This window comes from Vanellus vanellus (genome assembly GCF_965231255.1).
Source record: "Vanellus vanellus genome assembly, chromosome: 3".
In the NCBI taxonomy this organism is placed as follows: Eukaryota; Metazoa; Chordata; class Aves; order Charadriiformes; family Charadriidae; genus Vanellus; species Vanellus vanellus.
In genome coordinates this window covers 14,420,795-14,434,303 of record NC_138907.1, presented here as the reverse complement: position 1 = coordinate 14,434,303, position 13,509 = coordinate 14,420,795, and the positions used below count along the sequence as shown (strand labels likewise).

The window sequence follows — 13,509 nt, the reverse complement described above, 5'->3', positions numbered from 1 at the left end:
CCCCTAGTGGGTGCTGGGGTAGGGGTGGATGAGCGTGGGCTGGGGTGAGTCTGTCTGTTGGTACTCGGGGCACAGGTCTGTGTGTCAAGTTGGGGCTTGAGGCCATGTGTGGGGCTGCGGCTTGGGGCTGTGCATGGGGCGTGGATCAGCATGGGTGGTTGGGTGTCGGGTCTGTGTGTGGGGTTGGAGCCCGGGGCCAGGGGTTGTGTGTGTGGCTGTTGCTTGGGACCATGTGTGGGGGACGGGGATGGGGCTGACGCCTGTGAAGGCAGCAGCAGGAGGCTCAGGGTTGGGTCCAGCAGCCACACGTGTGTCCTGGGGCTCCATCAGGTCCCAGCTCGGGGCTTGGCTGACCCTGGGCTGGATGCTAGCTCCAGGTTTGCTGCGGCTGAACCAGGCAGCCCTGGCCCGTGCCTCTGGCCACCACCTGAGGCTGCTGCCCCAGCAGAGGTACCTGCGGGCAGAGAGGGCTGAGGTCAGTGCCCTGGAAAGGAAGAGGAACATCCTCTGCTGCCTCATCACCCGCATCCTCAAGGTGGAGAAGCAGCTCCATATTGACAACCTGGTGTTTAGGGTATGGAGGGCTTGTGGGGCAGAGGGGGGCTGCCTGGGTGCTGCACCGCACTGCAATGTGGGGCTCCCTTGCTGCTGTAGGTGATTGATGCCTGTCAGAAGGGCGAGTTGGGGCCAGGCCTGCAGTTCCTGAGCTTCTGCTGCCACAGCGTGGACGTGCTGTCCTGTGTCCTGCACCTGCTGAACCAGGGCTATGTCCAGCGCCAGGAGGAGAGGCCTCATGTCTTGGAATACATCTCTGCTGAACCCACAACACCTCTTGGGGGCCAGGCACAGATGGTTTTCCAGAGCAAGCCACCAGAAGCATCTCCGGATGAGGACAGCGTAGACTGCCTGTATTGGTAGGGATGCATGTCACCAGGTGTGGAGGGGTGTGCATATTCACCCTGTATGGACATAACACATTTCTCCATGTCAGGTTGAATCCTGGCATAGGCAGGTCGGAGGAGTTTCTCATGGCAATGCTGCAGGTGCCAATGGGGCACACGCTTAGTCCAGAGGAGGCGAAGCTGCTTATGAATCAGACAGTACAGCGGGTCCAGGATACTCTGAGCATCCCGGATGATGTTGCTCGGCACCTCCTGATGCATTGCAGGTGGAATGTGGATTTCCTGATCCAGTGCTATGTGGAGAACTGTGAAACCCTGCTCATCGCCTCGGGGCTGCAAGTGCAGGATGTCCAGCCTGCCCCAAGCCCAGGAACCCACTGCCCAGTGTGTATGAACCAGCTTTGTCCCACTGAGAAGCCACCAACCCTCTGCTGCATGCACTACTGCTGCAAGGTGAAGGTCCTGGGGTCTTTGGCTCCTGTAACTTGGTAGGGAATTACTGCTGCCTAGTTGGAGCAGCTGTTCTTTGTCAGAAGTTGTTACCAGGTGATTCTCCAGGGCTCATACATTCTCTTTTCTCAGCTCCCTTGTTTGTTATGATCCTTCAGCTCCTGATTAGTCTCTTCCCACTTTTGGGCTTTTGAGTACTTATCCACAGTTTGTGGTGGTTCGTGTGCTCTCTGCTGGGTGGGGAGGGCTTCCAAGGTCACATGACTCAGGTGGTGCCAGTCCTGTTTAACTCTCATCTCCTCTTCTGCCTTCACAGCCCTGTTGGAGTGAGTATCTCACGACTCGCATTGAACAGAACATGGTTCTCAACTGCACCTGTCCCATATCTGAGTGCCGTGCACAGCCGACTGCAGCCTTCATTTGTTCCATTGTTTCATCCGAGGAGATTATAGCCAAGGTGAAGTAGGAGAGGTGGTTACTGGGTGTCCAAGCTCTGTTTCATTTTGGTCAGCACTAGCAGATAATTTCACTGCTGCTTTTCCCCTCCCCGTAAGACTGGCAGTGTGATAATTAATTTTTGCCCAGTGGTGTCTGTTATCTCGCATCATGGTCAATACCAGCTAATCAAGAAAGCATAACATCAGCAAAAGAGCACAGTGGTATTTCTTCTAAACGTGTCTCCAGCAAACAACTTTTCAGGTGCATCCTTTGTTGAAGATCAGGTGAGAGCTGTGGTAGCAGCTCATGACAAATATTCTCTGCTAGCAAGCTGGAAGCAATTGTAAAACCTAGGACAAATGACGAGAAAACATTTGAGCAATTTCATTTTATCGCTGCATCAGTGACCGCAATGTCCTTTCTTTTCCATCAGTTTCTGGCTTTGAGCACCTCAGGTTTTTGTGAAGATGACAGAAGTTACCACATCAGAATTAATCTTCACTCTAATTAAGTCTGTGTGGGTCTACAGACATCTCTAAACCAGGCTTCCTGAGCTGTGCTCACCTTAGTTCTCAGTCAGCAGGGGGCAGCAGGAGCTGCTTGTTCTGAGGCAGAAGCTACTTTTTGTTGCTATTCTCCCACGTTTTAGTTATTACTTACAGCTGAATGCCCTCCCTACCTGATGGCAGAGCTGTACCATGACAGACTTTTTGTTAATTGCTGGACAGAACAGGTGTTTCATCTGTTTCCACTGCTCTGTTGTTTCACCAGCAATTACTTCTCCTTTTCCAGCTTGTTACTGTCATTATGATCCTGTGTAAACAGTCATAAGGAGAAATGAATAGTAGTTATAAAGACTCCTCTATCTTATAATTGTTCTTTAGGCCTGCAAACTGGCAACCAAAATGAGCAAGGCTACAGAAAAGTACTTCCTTCAGTGTATTTTTTGTATCTTGTTTTCTATAAGCAATGCTTGGTGAATTAATGCATGTATCTGGGCAATTAGTTCTTACTGGCTTTGCAAATCCTGTAGTCACACCTGTCTGAAAGCAGGGTTTACTCTTCTGTTGCTATGGCTATTTTATAAAAAAAAATATTTTATAACAGGTCAACATAAATTGCAGACAATTTTAACAAGTTGCTCTGATGCTGCCACTGAAATGTTATCTGTTTCCTTTTTTGCTCAGCAAGTGGTATGGCTGGAGCATTAATGCCTTGTGCAGAGTCACACATACAGTCATAGAATAATTTAGGCTGCAATAGTCTGTGGAGATCTCTCGTCCAACCCTGTGCCCAGAATAGCCAGATTGTTGTGAAGATCTAACGCTGAAGTTAAAACATACTGCTCCACGTTCAGTCTTCTCTGCGTCTTATATTTAGGTAGCTCCAGGCAGTGGTAAAATCCCCCTCTGTGGCCTTCTCCCCATGCTGAGCAAACCCAGTGCTTTCAATCTCCCCTCGTACATTCTGTGCTCCAGTCCTTGTCTATTTTGATGGCCTATGGACAATATTTCTCTAGTCTGTTGATGTCTGTCTTGTATTTGGGAGCCCACATTGTTCCCAGTATCTAATTGTGTCACCAGTGCCAAATAGCTGTGAGAAATTCCTTTCCCTTGCCTGCTGGCTGCACTCTTGCTAATGCAAGACTATTTGAGTTTAAATGTTTCATGCTTGTATTTCTACAAAACATAAAACCTGACATGTTTCTGAAAGACATTTTCTCTTAACCTGGTTTCCCTCAAGTTCCTTGAGAGTCTGTTCTTCAGAGGTGGTCTTCCATTCTGCCCCCAGGGATTCTTTGCTGGGAATCATGCCATAGGCTCCATACCTGGATTAACTCCAGTGTGTGCAAAGGTTCCTCTGCTGGTCAGTGTTATGCAGTACTTGTCAACTTCTTGATCGTACCTGGCTAGTTTTCTTCCCAGACCTCCATTGGACACTTGTTCTCTCTCCTTTTAGGCTACCTGAGAGCAGCTCTTTCTCCTATAGTTGCAGTAGGAATCCTAGATCTGCTTCAGCAGTTGTATCTCTGACTCCTCCTCACCAAGAAAACAGGATAGAGCAAAACTCCAGACATCAGACATTTCATTATGAAATTCAGCCTCTGTGAAGGCTGTGATTTGGTGCTGTCTGCTGACTCAAGTACCCGTTTATCTCTGTGGGTACTGGTGTCTGGACAGAAATGATCACATTGCCTATCAACAGGATGACAACAGACACAGATGTTGACTCTTTTAGAAGAATGAAGTGGCTTTGTTGAAACTTTTCCTCCACCAGGCATTTTGCCATGACACAGACAGACATCCTTATAGCCAGACAGCACAGAGTCTCTGGTTTAGGTTGCCTGAGAGAATGAACAAGAGAGAATAAAAGAGATAAATGAATGAGCACCCTGTCTGAGCCCTTCAGTGCTCAGAGCTTGCACCTTTTCTCTCTAGTGCTTGTTGTGATCGGTATTGTCCTTTCTGTGCCTGGTGGCTTTAGAGCAGCTCTCTGGATATGCAAAAATCTCTGCCAGGAGGGCTGTGAAAACTACAGGATTTCTTTTGAGCTTCCTCTAGCTTTGTGTATGTTTGCACAGTCCTTACCACTGCAGTAACTGAACATAGAAAACTAAGCTACTACGTGCAGTATAGTTGCATCCCTGGGTTCCTACCTGAACAGTCCCCTATTGATAACCGATTTGCCTTATCATCTGTAGTAATGTCTAGAGGCTGTGGGCAAAGCAAGTCTTCTTCCCCTGTGTGCATCAGGTAACTAAGCAGAAGTCTGCTGAGGAACTTAAAATCAGAAAGTTAAAAAGAGCACCTGACAGCTTTCTGTGGTGAGATGATTGGCTTGGTGGATGAGGGGAGATGTTGTTTATCTTAGCTTTAGTAATACTTTCTACACCATCATCCACAAAATCTACATAGAAAAAATGAAGTACAAGGTGGATGAGTGGACAGTGAGATGGCCTGCTGAGCTCAAAGGGTTATGATCGGTAGCAGAAAGGTCAGCTGAGGCCAGTCACTAGTGGTGTCACCCGGAGGTTGATACTAAGGTTAACATTGTTTTACATCTTCATTGATGACCTGGATGATGGGACCAGGTGCACCCTCAGAAAATTTATAGATGATAAATAGCTGGGAGGACTGGTGGTTGGTTGTGCTGCAAACAAGAATGTCATTAAGTTCAACAAAGGGAACTGCCAAGTCCTGCTCCTGGGGTGGAATAACCCAATGCAATAGTATGTATCTGGAGCCAAACATCTGGAAAGCAGCCCTGCAGAAAAAAAAAAAAAGGGATCAATGGTGGACAACAAGTTGAACATAAGACAGCAGTGTGCCCTTGTGGTTAAGAAGGTCCCCTGGCATCTTAGGTTGAATTAGGAAGAGCTTTGACAGCAGGCTGAGGAAGGTGATCCTTTCCCCTACCCAGTGCTGCTGAGGCCACATCCGGAGTACTATGTCCTTTTCTGGGCTTACCAGTACAAGAAAGACATGGACATACTGGGGAGAATCCAGCAAAATGCCACAAAGATGACTTATTTTGGAACACCTCTAGGAGAAGCTGAGAGAGCTGGATTTGTTTAGTCTGGAGAAGAGAAGAGCCAGGGGTGGATCTTGTCAACATATGTAAATACAGAAATGGAATTAAGGAGCCAGATTCTTCTTGGTGACATCCAGTGAAAGGATAAGAGGCAGTGGGCACTAATGTAAATATAAGAAATTTCATTTAAACAGAATAAAACTTTTTTTTTTTTTTTTAACAGTAAGGGTAATGGGACATCGGAACAGGTTGGGCAGAGAGGCTTGTAGCCTCTATCCTTGGGTATGCTCAAAGCCCAACTGGGCATGGACCTGAGCAACCCTGTTTTGAGCTGGAGGGGCTGGACTAGTTTTTTGTCTTTGAAAGTGCCTTCCAACCTCAGCTAATCTGTGATTCTATGAAACAGCCTCCAGATCTGACATGAGGGGTAGGGAGTTTACCCAAAGAGAATAAAAGAGTAAACTAACTTAGTGCTGTTTTGTTGTGAGCAGTTGTTCAGTCAGGTGTGGAGCCCAGAGGTAGCAGACCTCAGTTGCAAGGCCTAACCATGCAGCTTCTCTGCCTTAAATCTCCTTCCTGGCTTCTTATTACAGTATCAAAAAGCCCTCCTCAGAGGCTATGTTGAGTGTTGCTCCAACCTGACCTGGTGCACCAACCCTCAGGGCTGTGATCAGATCCTCCTTAAGGATGGACTTGGCTATGGGGCAGCCTGTTCCAAGTGCTCCTGGATATCCTGCTTCAACTGCAACTTCCCAGAGGTGAGGCTGATCTGAATCATGGACAATGTTGTCTTGGGTTTGGCACACATCATTCTGCTTTTGTGACTGGCTCTCTCTTTCAGGCCCATTATCCTGCCAGCTGCAGTCACATGTCTCAGTGGGTGGATGATGATGGGTACTATGAAGGAATGACAAGCGAAGCCCAAAGCAAACATCTGGCTAAGCTAATTTCGAAGCACTGCCCAAGCTGCCAGGCTCAGATAGAGAAAAATGAGGGGTGCCTGCAGTGAGTATCCATTTTTGTTTGCTACTGGGGACAGGAGAGAGCAAAGACATACAGTTAGGTCTATTGGGTGGGGTATTTTTTGGCTGTGGAGTTAAGAGTTATAGCAGGTCTGTTTTATAGTTTTAGAGGAGCAAGTAATTGCTTTTAATTCCTAGGAAAAGCAAAATGTCCCCCAGCATTTAGAGTTAAATCCATTGACAACTCATTTTGCAGTACCTTTTTATAGCGCACACTTGTCTGCTCTCAGAGTCCACTGTAGACATATAGAGGTAGAGGTTAGGGGAACGGATAACTCGGCACCTTTTTTTTTTTTTTTTTTTTGTGCTCACCTGTTCCTGTAACTTCAAGTAATTTTCTTTTAACTGCCTCTTTTGAATTGGCTTGGATTTCTGGCAGCTTTTTACATGATAGGGGAGTTACCTCCAGCTTTGAAGCCAGGGCTTAGGAGTCACCATTTGTTTCTGTCTTGCACTGGCACAGCCCTTAATGCCCAGCTGCGATTTGTCCCCACATGTTGTGTGTGGCCCTGGGGCTGTGCAGTGCCTTTCTGCACTGTGGAGTGCTGCATTACTGAGGGAAGAGGTGAGGTGTTCCTATGGATCTTCCTTCAAATTGGGGAATGCTCAGTTTACCCATCAAGTACTTGGTTAGTTGGTACTGTGAGATCATACTGCCAGTTTAGCCAGCTCATTTTTGGAGACACAATGACTGGTTTTAAGCATCACCTACTTCCAGCAAAGGCTTTAAAAAAATACATGCAGAGAAAAGCATAGTACTGAGTGAATGGGAGTGACTGGGCTGCATGTTCCAGCCCTGTGATGTAGGTGACCGCTGGGAGGAATTGTCTGCAAGTGACTGAGTGATTCCCACTCTTCTCCTACCATGCAGTATGACGTGTGCGAAGTGTAATCATGGCTTCTGTTGGCGTTGCCTCAAACCCTGGAGGCCGACTCATAAGGATTATTACAACTGCTCTGCTATGGTGAGTGGTTTGCTATATCCCAGTGGTTCACGCTTCTGTTCAGATGCGCTTGGCCTCTGAGAGGGAGGGTGAGGATCTCCACTTGTGCCCTTTACTCTGGACTTTGTGCACTTGCCAGTAAAACTGATAGTATTGTCAAAGTCTGTATGTGTGGTAGCCATTTCCAGGCAACCCTGGTACTTGAGGGAAGTTGCTACGAGTTAACTCTACCTTTCCTTTCAGGTGAGCAAAGCAGCTTGGCAGGAGAAGCGTTTTCAGGATTACAATGAGAGATGCACCTTTCATCACCATGCAAGGGTAAGGCCTCCTCCTCTTTGCAGATGCTGACTGTGCTGCCTTAGCCCTGGTGAGCAGGACAGTTTCTGTTGTGTCTCAGTGTATTTCACCTTAAGCCGAGAAGCAGGTTTTGGATGCAGGTGGGGATACCTGGTCATTTCACCCTTGAACTACCCCTTATGTCAGAGCTTGGTGTACTTTCTTCTGCCAAGTCTGTTTTCGAAACGGAACACATAGCTTGTGGTGTTCATGTGCTCAAACTGGTGCAGTACTTGGAAGCAATGGCAGGGCTGAAGGCTGAACTCTCTCTAGAGCTGAGATACTGTAAAAGGTTGAAGTGATGGCACAGTAGAGGTGTCATAGTTGGATGCAGGAGATGCTGTCCTGCTGCCTGCGTCTTCTGGGGTGTCGCTTCAGGATGCTTAGTGATTATCTGTGTGGAAGGTGCTATTTTTTCAATCATGTAGAGCTTGACATTGAATGTTTTTTCCTCCTGTGGTTATTGCAGGAATTTGCCACGAGTCTGAGGAACAGGGTTTCTTCCATCAGTGAGATGCCAAAAATTAGGACTTTGACCTTTGTTCTTGATGCCTGCAAAGTGCTAGAACAGGCACGGAAGGTAAGGCTGGGTAACAGGCTTGCTGAGATTTAGGCCTAATTCTATTGTTGTGTTTTACGCCTTTCTTAAAGTGAGGAGATGCCAACCTTGCCCTACTCCAAACAAGGGGAGACAGAAAAAGCTTGAGGGGAGGAATAGCATCAGGACAGGGCAAGAGCTCACATCTGCCTTTCCCTGCTCTCACTCTGAGTTGAGCTCTGTCTGCAGTGTTCCTCACAGTCAGGTCGTAGGATTTGGAGCTTAGGTCCAGTTGACACCGTGGAATCAGCAAAAGGATCTATATTTAGGGTTTTCGTATACTGGGCTTGGTCCATTCCCATTTTAAATGCCCCAGTGGTGGTACTTACCTTCTGAAGGCTCTCGTGATACTGTGGTACAGTTAGGAAGTCCCTCTTGATGCTCATGTTAACAATTTTCCTTTCTTAACTTAATTTCATGAGCCATAGGTGTTCTGGGAGCACTGAGTTACCCTCTGCGGGCCCTGATAGTCACATTGTGTAGGATTTGCAGTGCAGCCACTGGATGTGTGCAGTAAGCCTATGACAGCATAGGCCTGCAATGTCTTCTGTGCCCTGAAATATAGGAAGGAGGTGGGAATTGCCTTTGCAGTGTTGCCTTTGCAATGTATACCTTGTTTGTGCAGGCAGACTTGATTTTGAGGCACGTGGAACAAGGGTGTCTGACCCTGTTTTGTCTTTACAGTATGGTATCCCCTGTGTTTGTCAGTGCACATATCACTGTTGCTTGCTGCTGCTGGCTTTTCTGGACCATTTATTTAAACGGAACCAGTGGTCTTGTTTCCTGCTGGGTACTGGGATGGCTTTAGGGGTCATTCATTCATAATAGGAGTTTGTCACTTGTTGAAATGCCTTTGTCGTGGGCTCTTGATGCTGTATAGCACCATGCATGCTTCCCTTTGAGTTCAGTTCTCTCAGTTCATTGCCACTTGAATTCAATCTGGGCTGCCCAGCAATTCTGCTGAGAATTGTAGCTTCTATGTGCTGGTTGTTCTGACGCTCTGCTTGCTGATTGGTCACACTTGTTATGCATTTACAGTCTGTGTTCTTGCAATGGTTTGCAGGTGGGACCTATTGGTTATTTCAGGCTTCAGTACAAAATAATTCCATATTCATTTCTAATCCTATAAGTAGCTCTAGGTAGCCCAGCATTGCTGTCACTTGGCGTAATGGTTCACTGGACAGACCAGAAATGCTGCCAGGCTTCTCCCAGCCACCGATACGTAATGAAGTCTGGAAGGGTTTGATACTACTCTCTTCTTGCTCACTCTGAAGCTGAAGGAGGATGCTTACAGCATGATCTGTACTGTTCCAGGTGCTGGCCTACTCCTGTGTGTACAGCTACTATAACCAGGACACTGAGAGCATGGATATTGTTGAACAGCAGATGGAGAGCCTGGAGCTGCACACTAATGCTCTGCAGATCCTTCTGGGTAAGTCCTGCAGCCTCTCCAAAGTAGAGACTAGCATCCTAGCTGTCTGGCTCAAAGGCTGGCAACTCTAGAGTGGGGCAACAGAATACACACCAGCACCAAGCTGGTCTCTCTTGCTGCTCCCAGCCCATTTTTGCCTTCTTGATTCGTGTCTGGGAAGTCCACTGAAGCAGTTTGGCTGCTGGTGGAGATTGATGCAGTAAGGAGCAAAATGTTCCCTTCTGAAAGAGGAATGTATGTTAATAGGAAACCTAAAGTAGCTGTGACTGGCTTCATAATTAGAGCCAAGGGACTCGGTCTCTGCTTAAGAGCGTGGGAAGCCGCGTGACTTTGTTGGTCTTGAATTGCAGAGGAAGCCCTGCTGCAGTACCAGGACCTGGCCTCTTCTCTTCAGCTCCTGAAAGCAGAGCATTTCAGTGCTGGTTTGGAGTTGATACACCAGATCAAGGAGCGTCTCTTTGCAATTCTCTGGCACTCCACACAGGTGAAGTCCAAATGCCCATTCATGGCTTGTCTTGCTCTGGTCTAGTTTAATCTCAGGCACACCAAGAAAGGGGCTTGATCAGCTGAGGGAATGGACTCTCAGTGCTGTGTGTATGTAGGGAAGAGGTTTGCAGCACAAAACACACCCTCTTATGTCTCCCTCTTATGGCTGTTCTTCTGTGCTAGCAGGATTTCCATGTCGGGCTCCAGACTTTGGCAGATCCTGGTCAGAGAAAGGTGAAACTCTGCAATGTGCCTACTTCAGCTTCTGCCTGTATAGGGTGAGTTTTCTTGGTGAGTTAACAAGGAAAGGTGGGTGAGTGCAGACAAAAAGTAGGTGACCGAAGTTTTCTCCTGTGCTTGCTGATATACAAAAGAGTTAATAACAGATACTGATTACTTGCCTCCTGTGTTGTGATTTGAGATAACAATGTAAGTGTCATGGTGTAGGGAGACCAGCAAAACCTCTGCTTGGTACGCAGCTGTGGTGAAGAAAGCTCCATCACTGGCAGACCCAGTTATGGAAGTTGCTCTCCCTGGACTTTATTGGGTTCCTGTGGAGAGTCACACTCTTTCTTCAGAGGTGTAGCAGAGATCTAGGAGGTGTCTAAATGAAATACGATGATGACCGTACATGGGGGGAGACAGAAGGGTCTGACATTTCTTTAAATAAGAAGGATGAAGGTGGTGTGGGACTGGGTTGTGGTTGCTGCTCACAGCTGGGGCTCTGCTCTGATGCTCTCCTCCTGAACAGGCCAAAGCGAACCATCTTGTGTGACTCCCCCAACACAGATGAAGGTGGCAAAGAGGTTGAAGATGAGGAGTATGAACCGCAGTGGCAGGAAGACTATGATGATGATGATGACGATCTTGATGAAGACAACTTTCTGTTTGATGATGAGTCAGATAACCTTGATTGTGACTCCTACTTTGATGATGATGATGATGATGCCTATGACTAGATGTCTATGCCTATGTCTGTCACCCAGCTTGCCAGCCTGGACCTCTGCCTCTACTCTGTCTCGACCAGTGTGTATGAATGTCTTTCGTCAAAGACAGTGAGGAGCTCTCATGCAGAACAAAGACACATTTCCTCTGGGGGCTACTTGCTCGGTGACTCCCTTTAGTATGCAGAAACATTGCTCTGGACAGATGGGCTGTGATACTGTGGCCAACTCTCTCAGAAAGACATGTCCTCCCCTTTCTCTCTTTTCTGCCCATAGGTATCTAATGGAGTTAGGAAGTCACAGTCCAGCTGCAAAGTGAGGACTGTTTGGTGTCCTCGGGCATGCTGTCCCCAAGGACTGGGCACAAGTGAGTGTGGCATGTGTCCTCGCATGGCTCTGTCTAATCCAGTCAGTGTCTAGACATGCTGCAAAGTGATGCATTTACACTCAAGTCAAAGCCTTCCATCTGGAGGTGGTGGGATTCCCAGCAGAGCCACAGGTGGATGTGGTTCAGTGCATTCCTCTAGTTGAAGGGGACAGCTTTTTTGCAGTTTGTTGGAGCTATCTTCTCTGCTATGAAGCAGAATGGGCTGCTATGAGTGGCACAAGTTTGCAGGACTGTTTTTAAGTGTATAAATGTATGCACACACCCCCATATGAGAGATGTGTATATATATATGCAGCGGTTGTTCAGATAACACTTTACCTTTGCAAAAAAGAAAACCCTGAGGAACGAGGGTTGAAAAAAGTTTTTTTTTTTTTTTTTTTTTTTTTTTTACACACAAAAGTTTTCTTTTAGCACAAGCCTCATTGTTGTCTATGGGGAGCAAGGGTGTGAAGGGAGAGCGGGCTGTTCTCGAGTGAGGAGGATGTGACCTGGGTGTGTTCATCCCAGGAGTTATTGGTGAAATTGACGTGGCTTTGGAATCACCACCCAGGCCATGCAGTTTGCCCTGCAAAGTGGCTTTTCTTTCCTGGCAACGGTAAGAGGTATGGGGAGAGGTGGGAAAGAGGGCAGGGGACCGGACCACACAGGGTGGTGGGGCTGGTGTTTCTGAGAGCAGGTGCAAGACAAACTGCCTACATGTTGATGAAGGTGGTAACATCTGGTGCCCAGCAGAAGGCTGATGTGGGACTGCTCTTGGGGCTTGCAGGGTGATTTGGAGGTTTGTGGGGTTGTTTTGGAGACACAGGACCCTTCTCAGGCCTTGGGTATCATCCGGGAGGGCTGTGGGCTTGTTGGAGGATGGTGGGCAGGGGACAACTGCCAGGGGCAAACCAGGGAGAAAGGACTCATTTTTCCATGGCCCCCCAGCCCTGCTCCTAGTCCTGCTCAGTCCAGGAGGCTGAACCCCAGAGTCTGTCATGGTGGAAGTCCCAGCCCTGCTGGCCCTGTGTGGCAAAGAGGTTCCCTGTCCCACAACCAGAGTGACAGCTCTCTGGGCTCTCTCCTCAGGGCCACAATGGAGAGAGATGTGGTGGGTGCGTGCAGAGAGCCTCAACTTCCCGGTGTGAGCAGTCCTTGCAGGCACAGCCTGGGTTCCCCAGGTTGTTGGGGGACAGAGCAGAACATCCTATATGTCTGAGTTCCTCATGTGGAAAATCATGCCTGGAGTCCTTCATCCACTGTCTCCTGGATGTCTGCTTAAAATCCAAAAAGTCAGAAGGAGCGTGAGGCCCTGCTTTCATGCACAATATTTGTACTGAAAATCGAGATCAAGTCTTCATCTTCTGCTCTGCAGGAAGTTTATGTCCTCCCTGAGCTCACCTGAGGACACACCTCACCTTTGGGTCACAACCACCCCATGCAGCACTACAGACTGGGGGCGGAGTGGCTCAAAAGCTGCCTGGCAGAAAAGGACCTGGGGGTGTTGGTGGACAGCTGTCTGAGTATGAGCCAGCAGTGTGCCCAGGCAGCCAAGGCGGCCAACACCATCCTGGCCTGCATCAGGAATAGTGTGGTGAGGCGGACTAGGGAAGTAATCATCCCCCTGTACTCAGCACTGGTGAGGCCTCACCTCGAGTACTGTGTTCAGTTTTGGGCCCCTCACTACAAGAAGGACATTGAGGTGTTGGAGCGTGTCCAGAGAAGGGCTACTAAGCTGGTGAAGGGTCTGGAGGACAAGTCTTATGAGGAACGACTGAGGGATCTGGGGTTGTTTAGCCTGGAGAAGAAGAGGCTGAGGGGAGACCTTATCACCCTCTACAACTACCTGAAAGGAGGTTTTAGAGAGATGGGAGCTGACCTCTTCTCCCTGGTGACAAGTGATAGGACAAGAGGAAACGGGTTCAAGTTATGTCAGGGCAGGTTTAGATTGGATATTAGGAAGCATTTTTTCACTGAAAGGGTTATTAAACATTGGAATAGGCTGCCCAGAGAGGTGGTGGATTCACCATCCCTGGAGGTGTTTAAGAAAAGGGTAGAT

At 48.0% G+C, this 13,509-nt stretch overlaps 1 protein-coding gene across 1 annotated transcript in view; it reads left to right on the top strand.

Annotated features, from left to right (window-relative positions):
- Window positions 1-11,828, top strand: part of LOC309669808 (cullin-9-like) — a 36,740-nt gene extending 24,912 nt beyond the window's left edge. Inside the window, exons 29-41 of the mRNA XM_082480581.1 lie at window positions 372-574; window positions 655-914; window positions 992-1,355; window positions 1,669-1,809; window positions 5,915-6,079; window positions 6,163-6,326; window positions 7,215-7,308; window positions 7,531-7,605; window positions 8,093-8,203; window positions 9,536-9,653; window positions 10,004-10,137; window positions 10,326-10,417; window positions 10,891-11,828. Of these exons, the coding sequence (XP_082336707.1) occupies window positions 372-574; window positions 655-914; window positions 992-1,355; window positions 1,669-1,809; window positions 5,915-6,079; window positions 6,163-6,326; window positions 7,215-7,308; window positions 7,531-7,605; window positions 8,093-8,203; window positions 9,536-9,653; window positions 10,004-10,137; window positions 10,326-10,417; window positions 10,891-11,098 (2,129 nt within the window). The 3' untranslated portion in view covers window positions 11,099-11,828. The remainder of the gene's footprint in view (window positions 1-371; window positions 575-654; window positions 915-991; window positions 1,356-1,668; window positions 1,810-5,914; window positions 6,080-6,162; window positions 6,327-7,214; window positions 7,309-7,530; window positions 7,606-8,092; window positions 8,204-9,535; window positions 9,654-10,003; window positions 10,138-10,325; window positions 10,418-10,890) is intronic.
- Window positions 11,829-13,509: the final 1,681 nt, after the last annotated feature.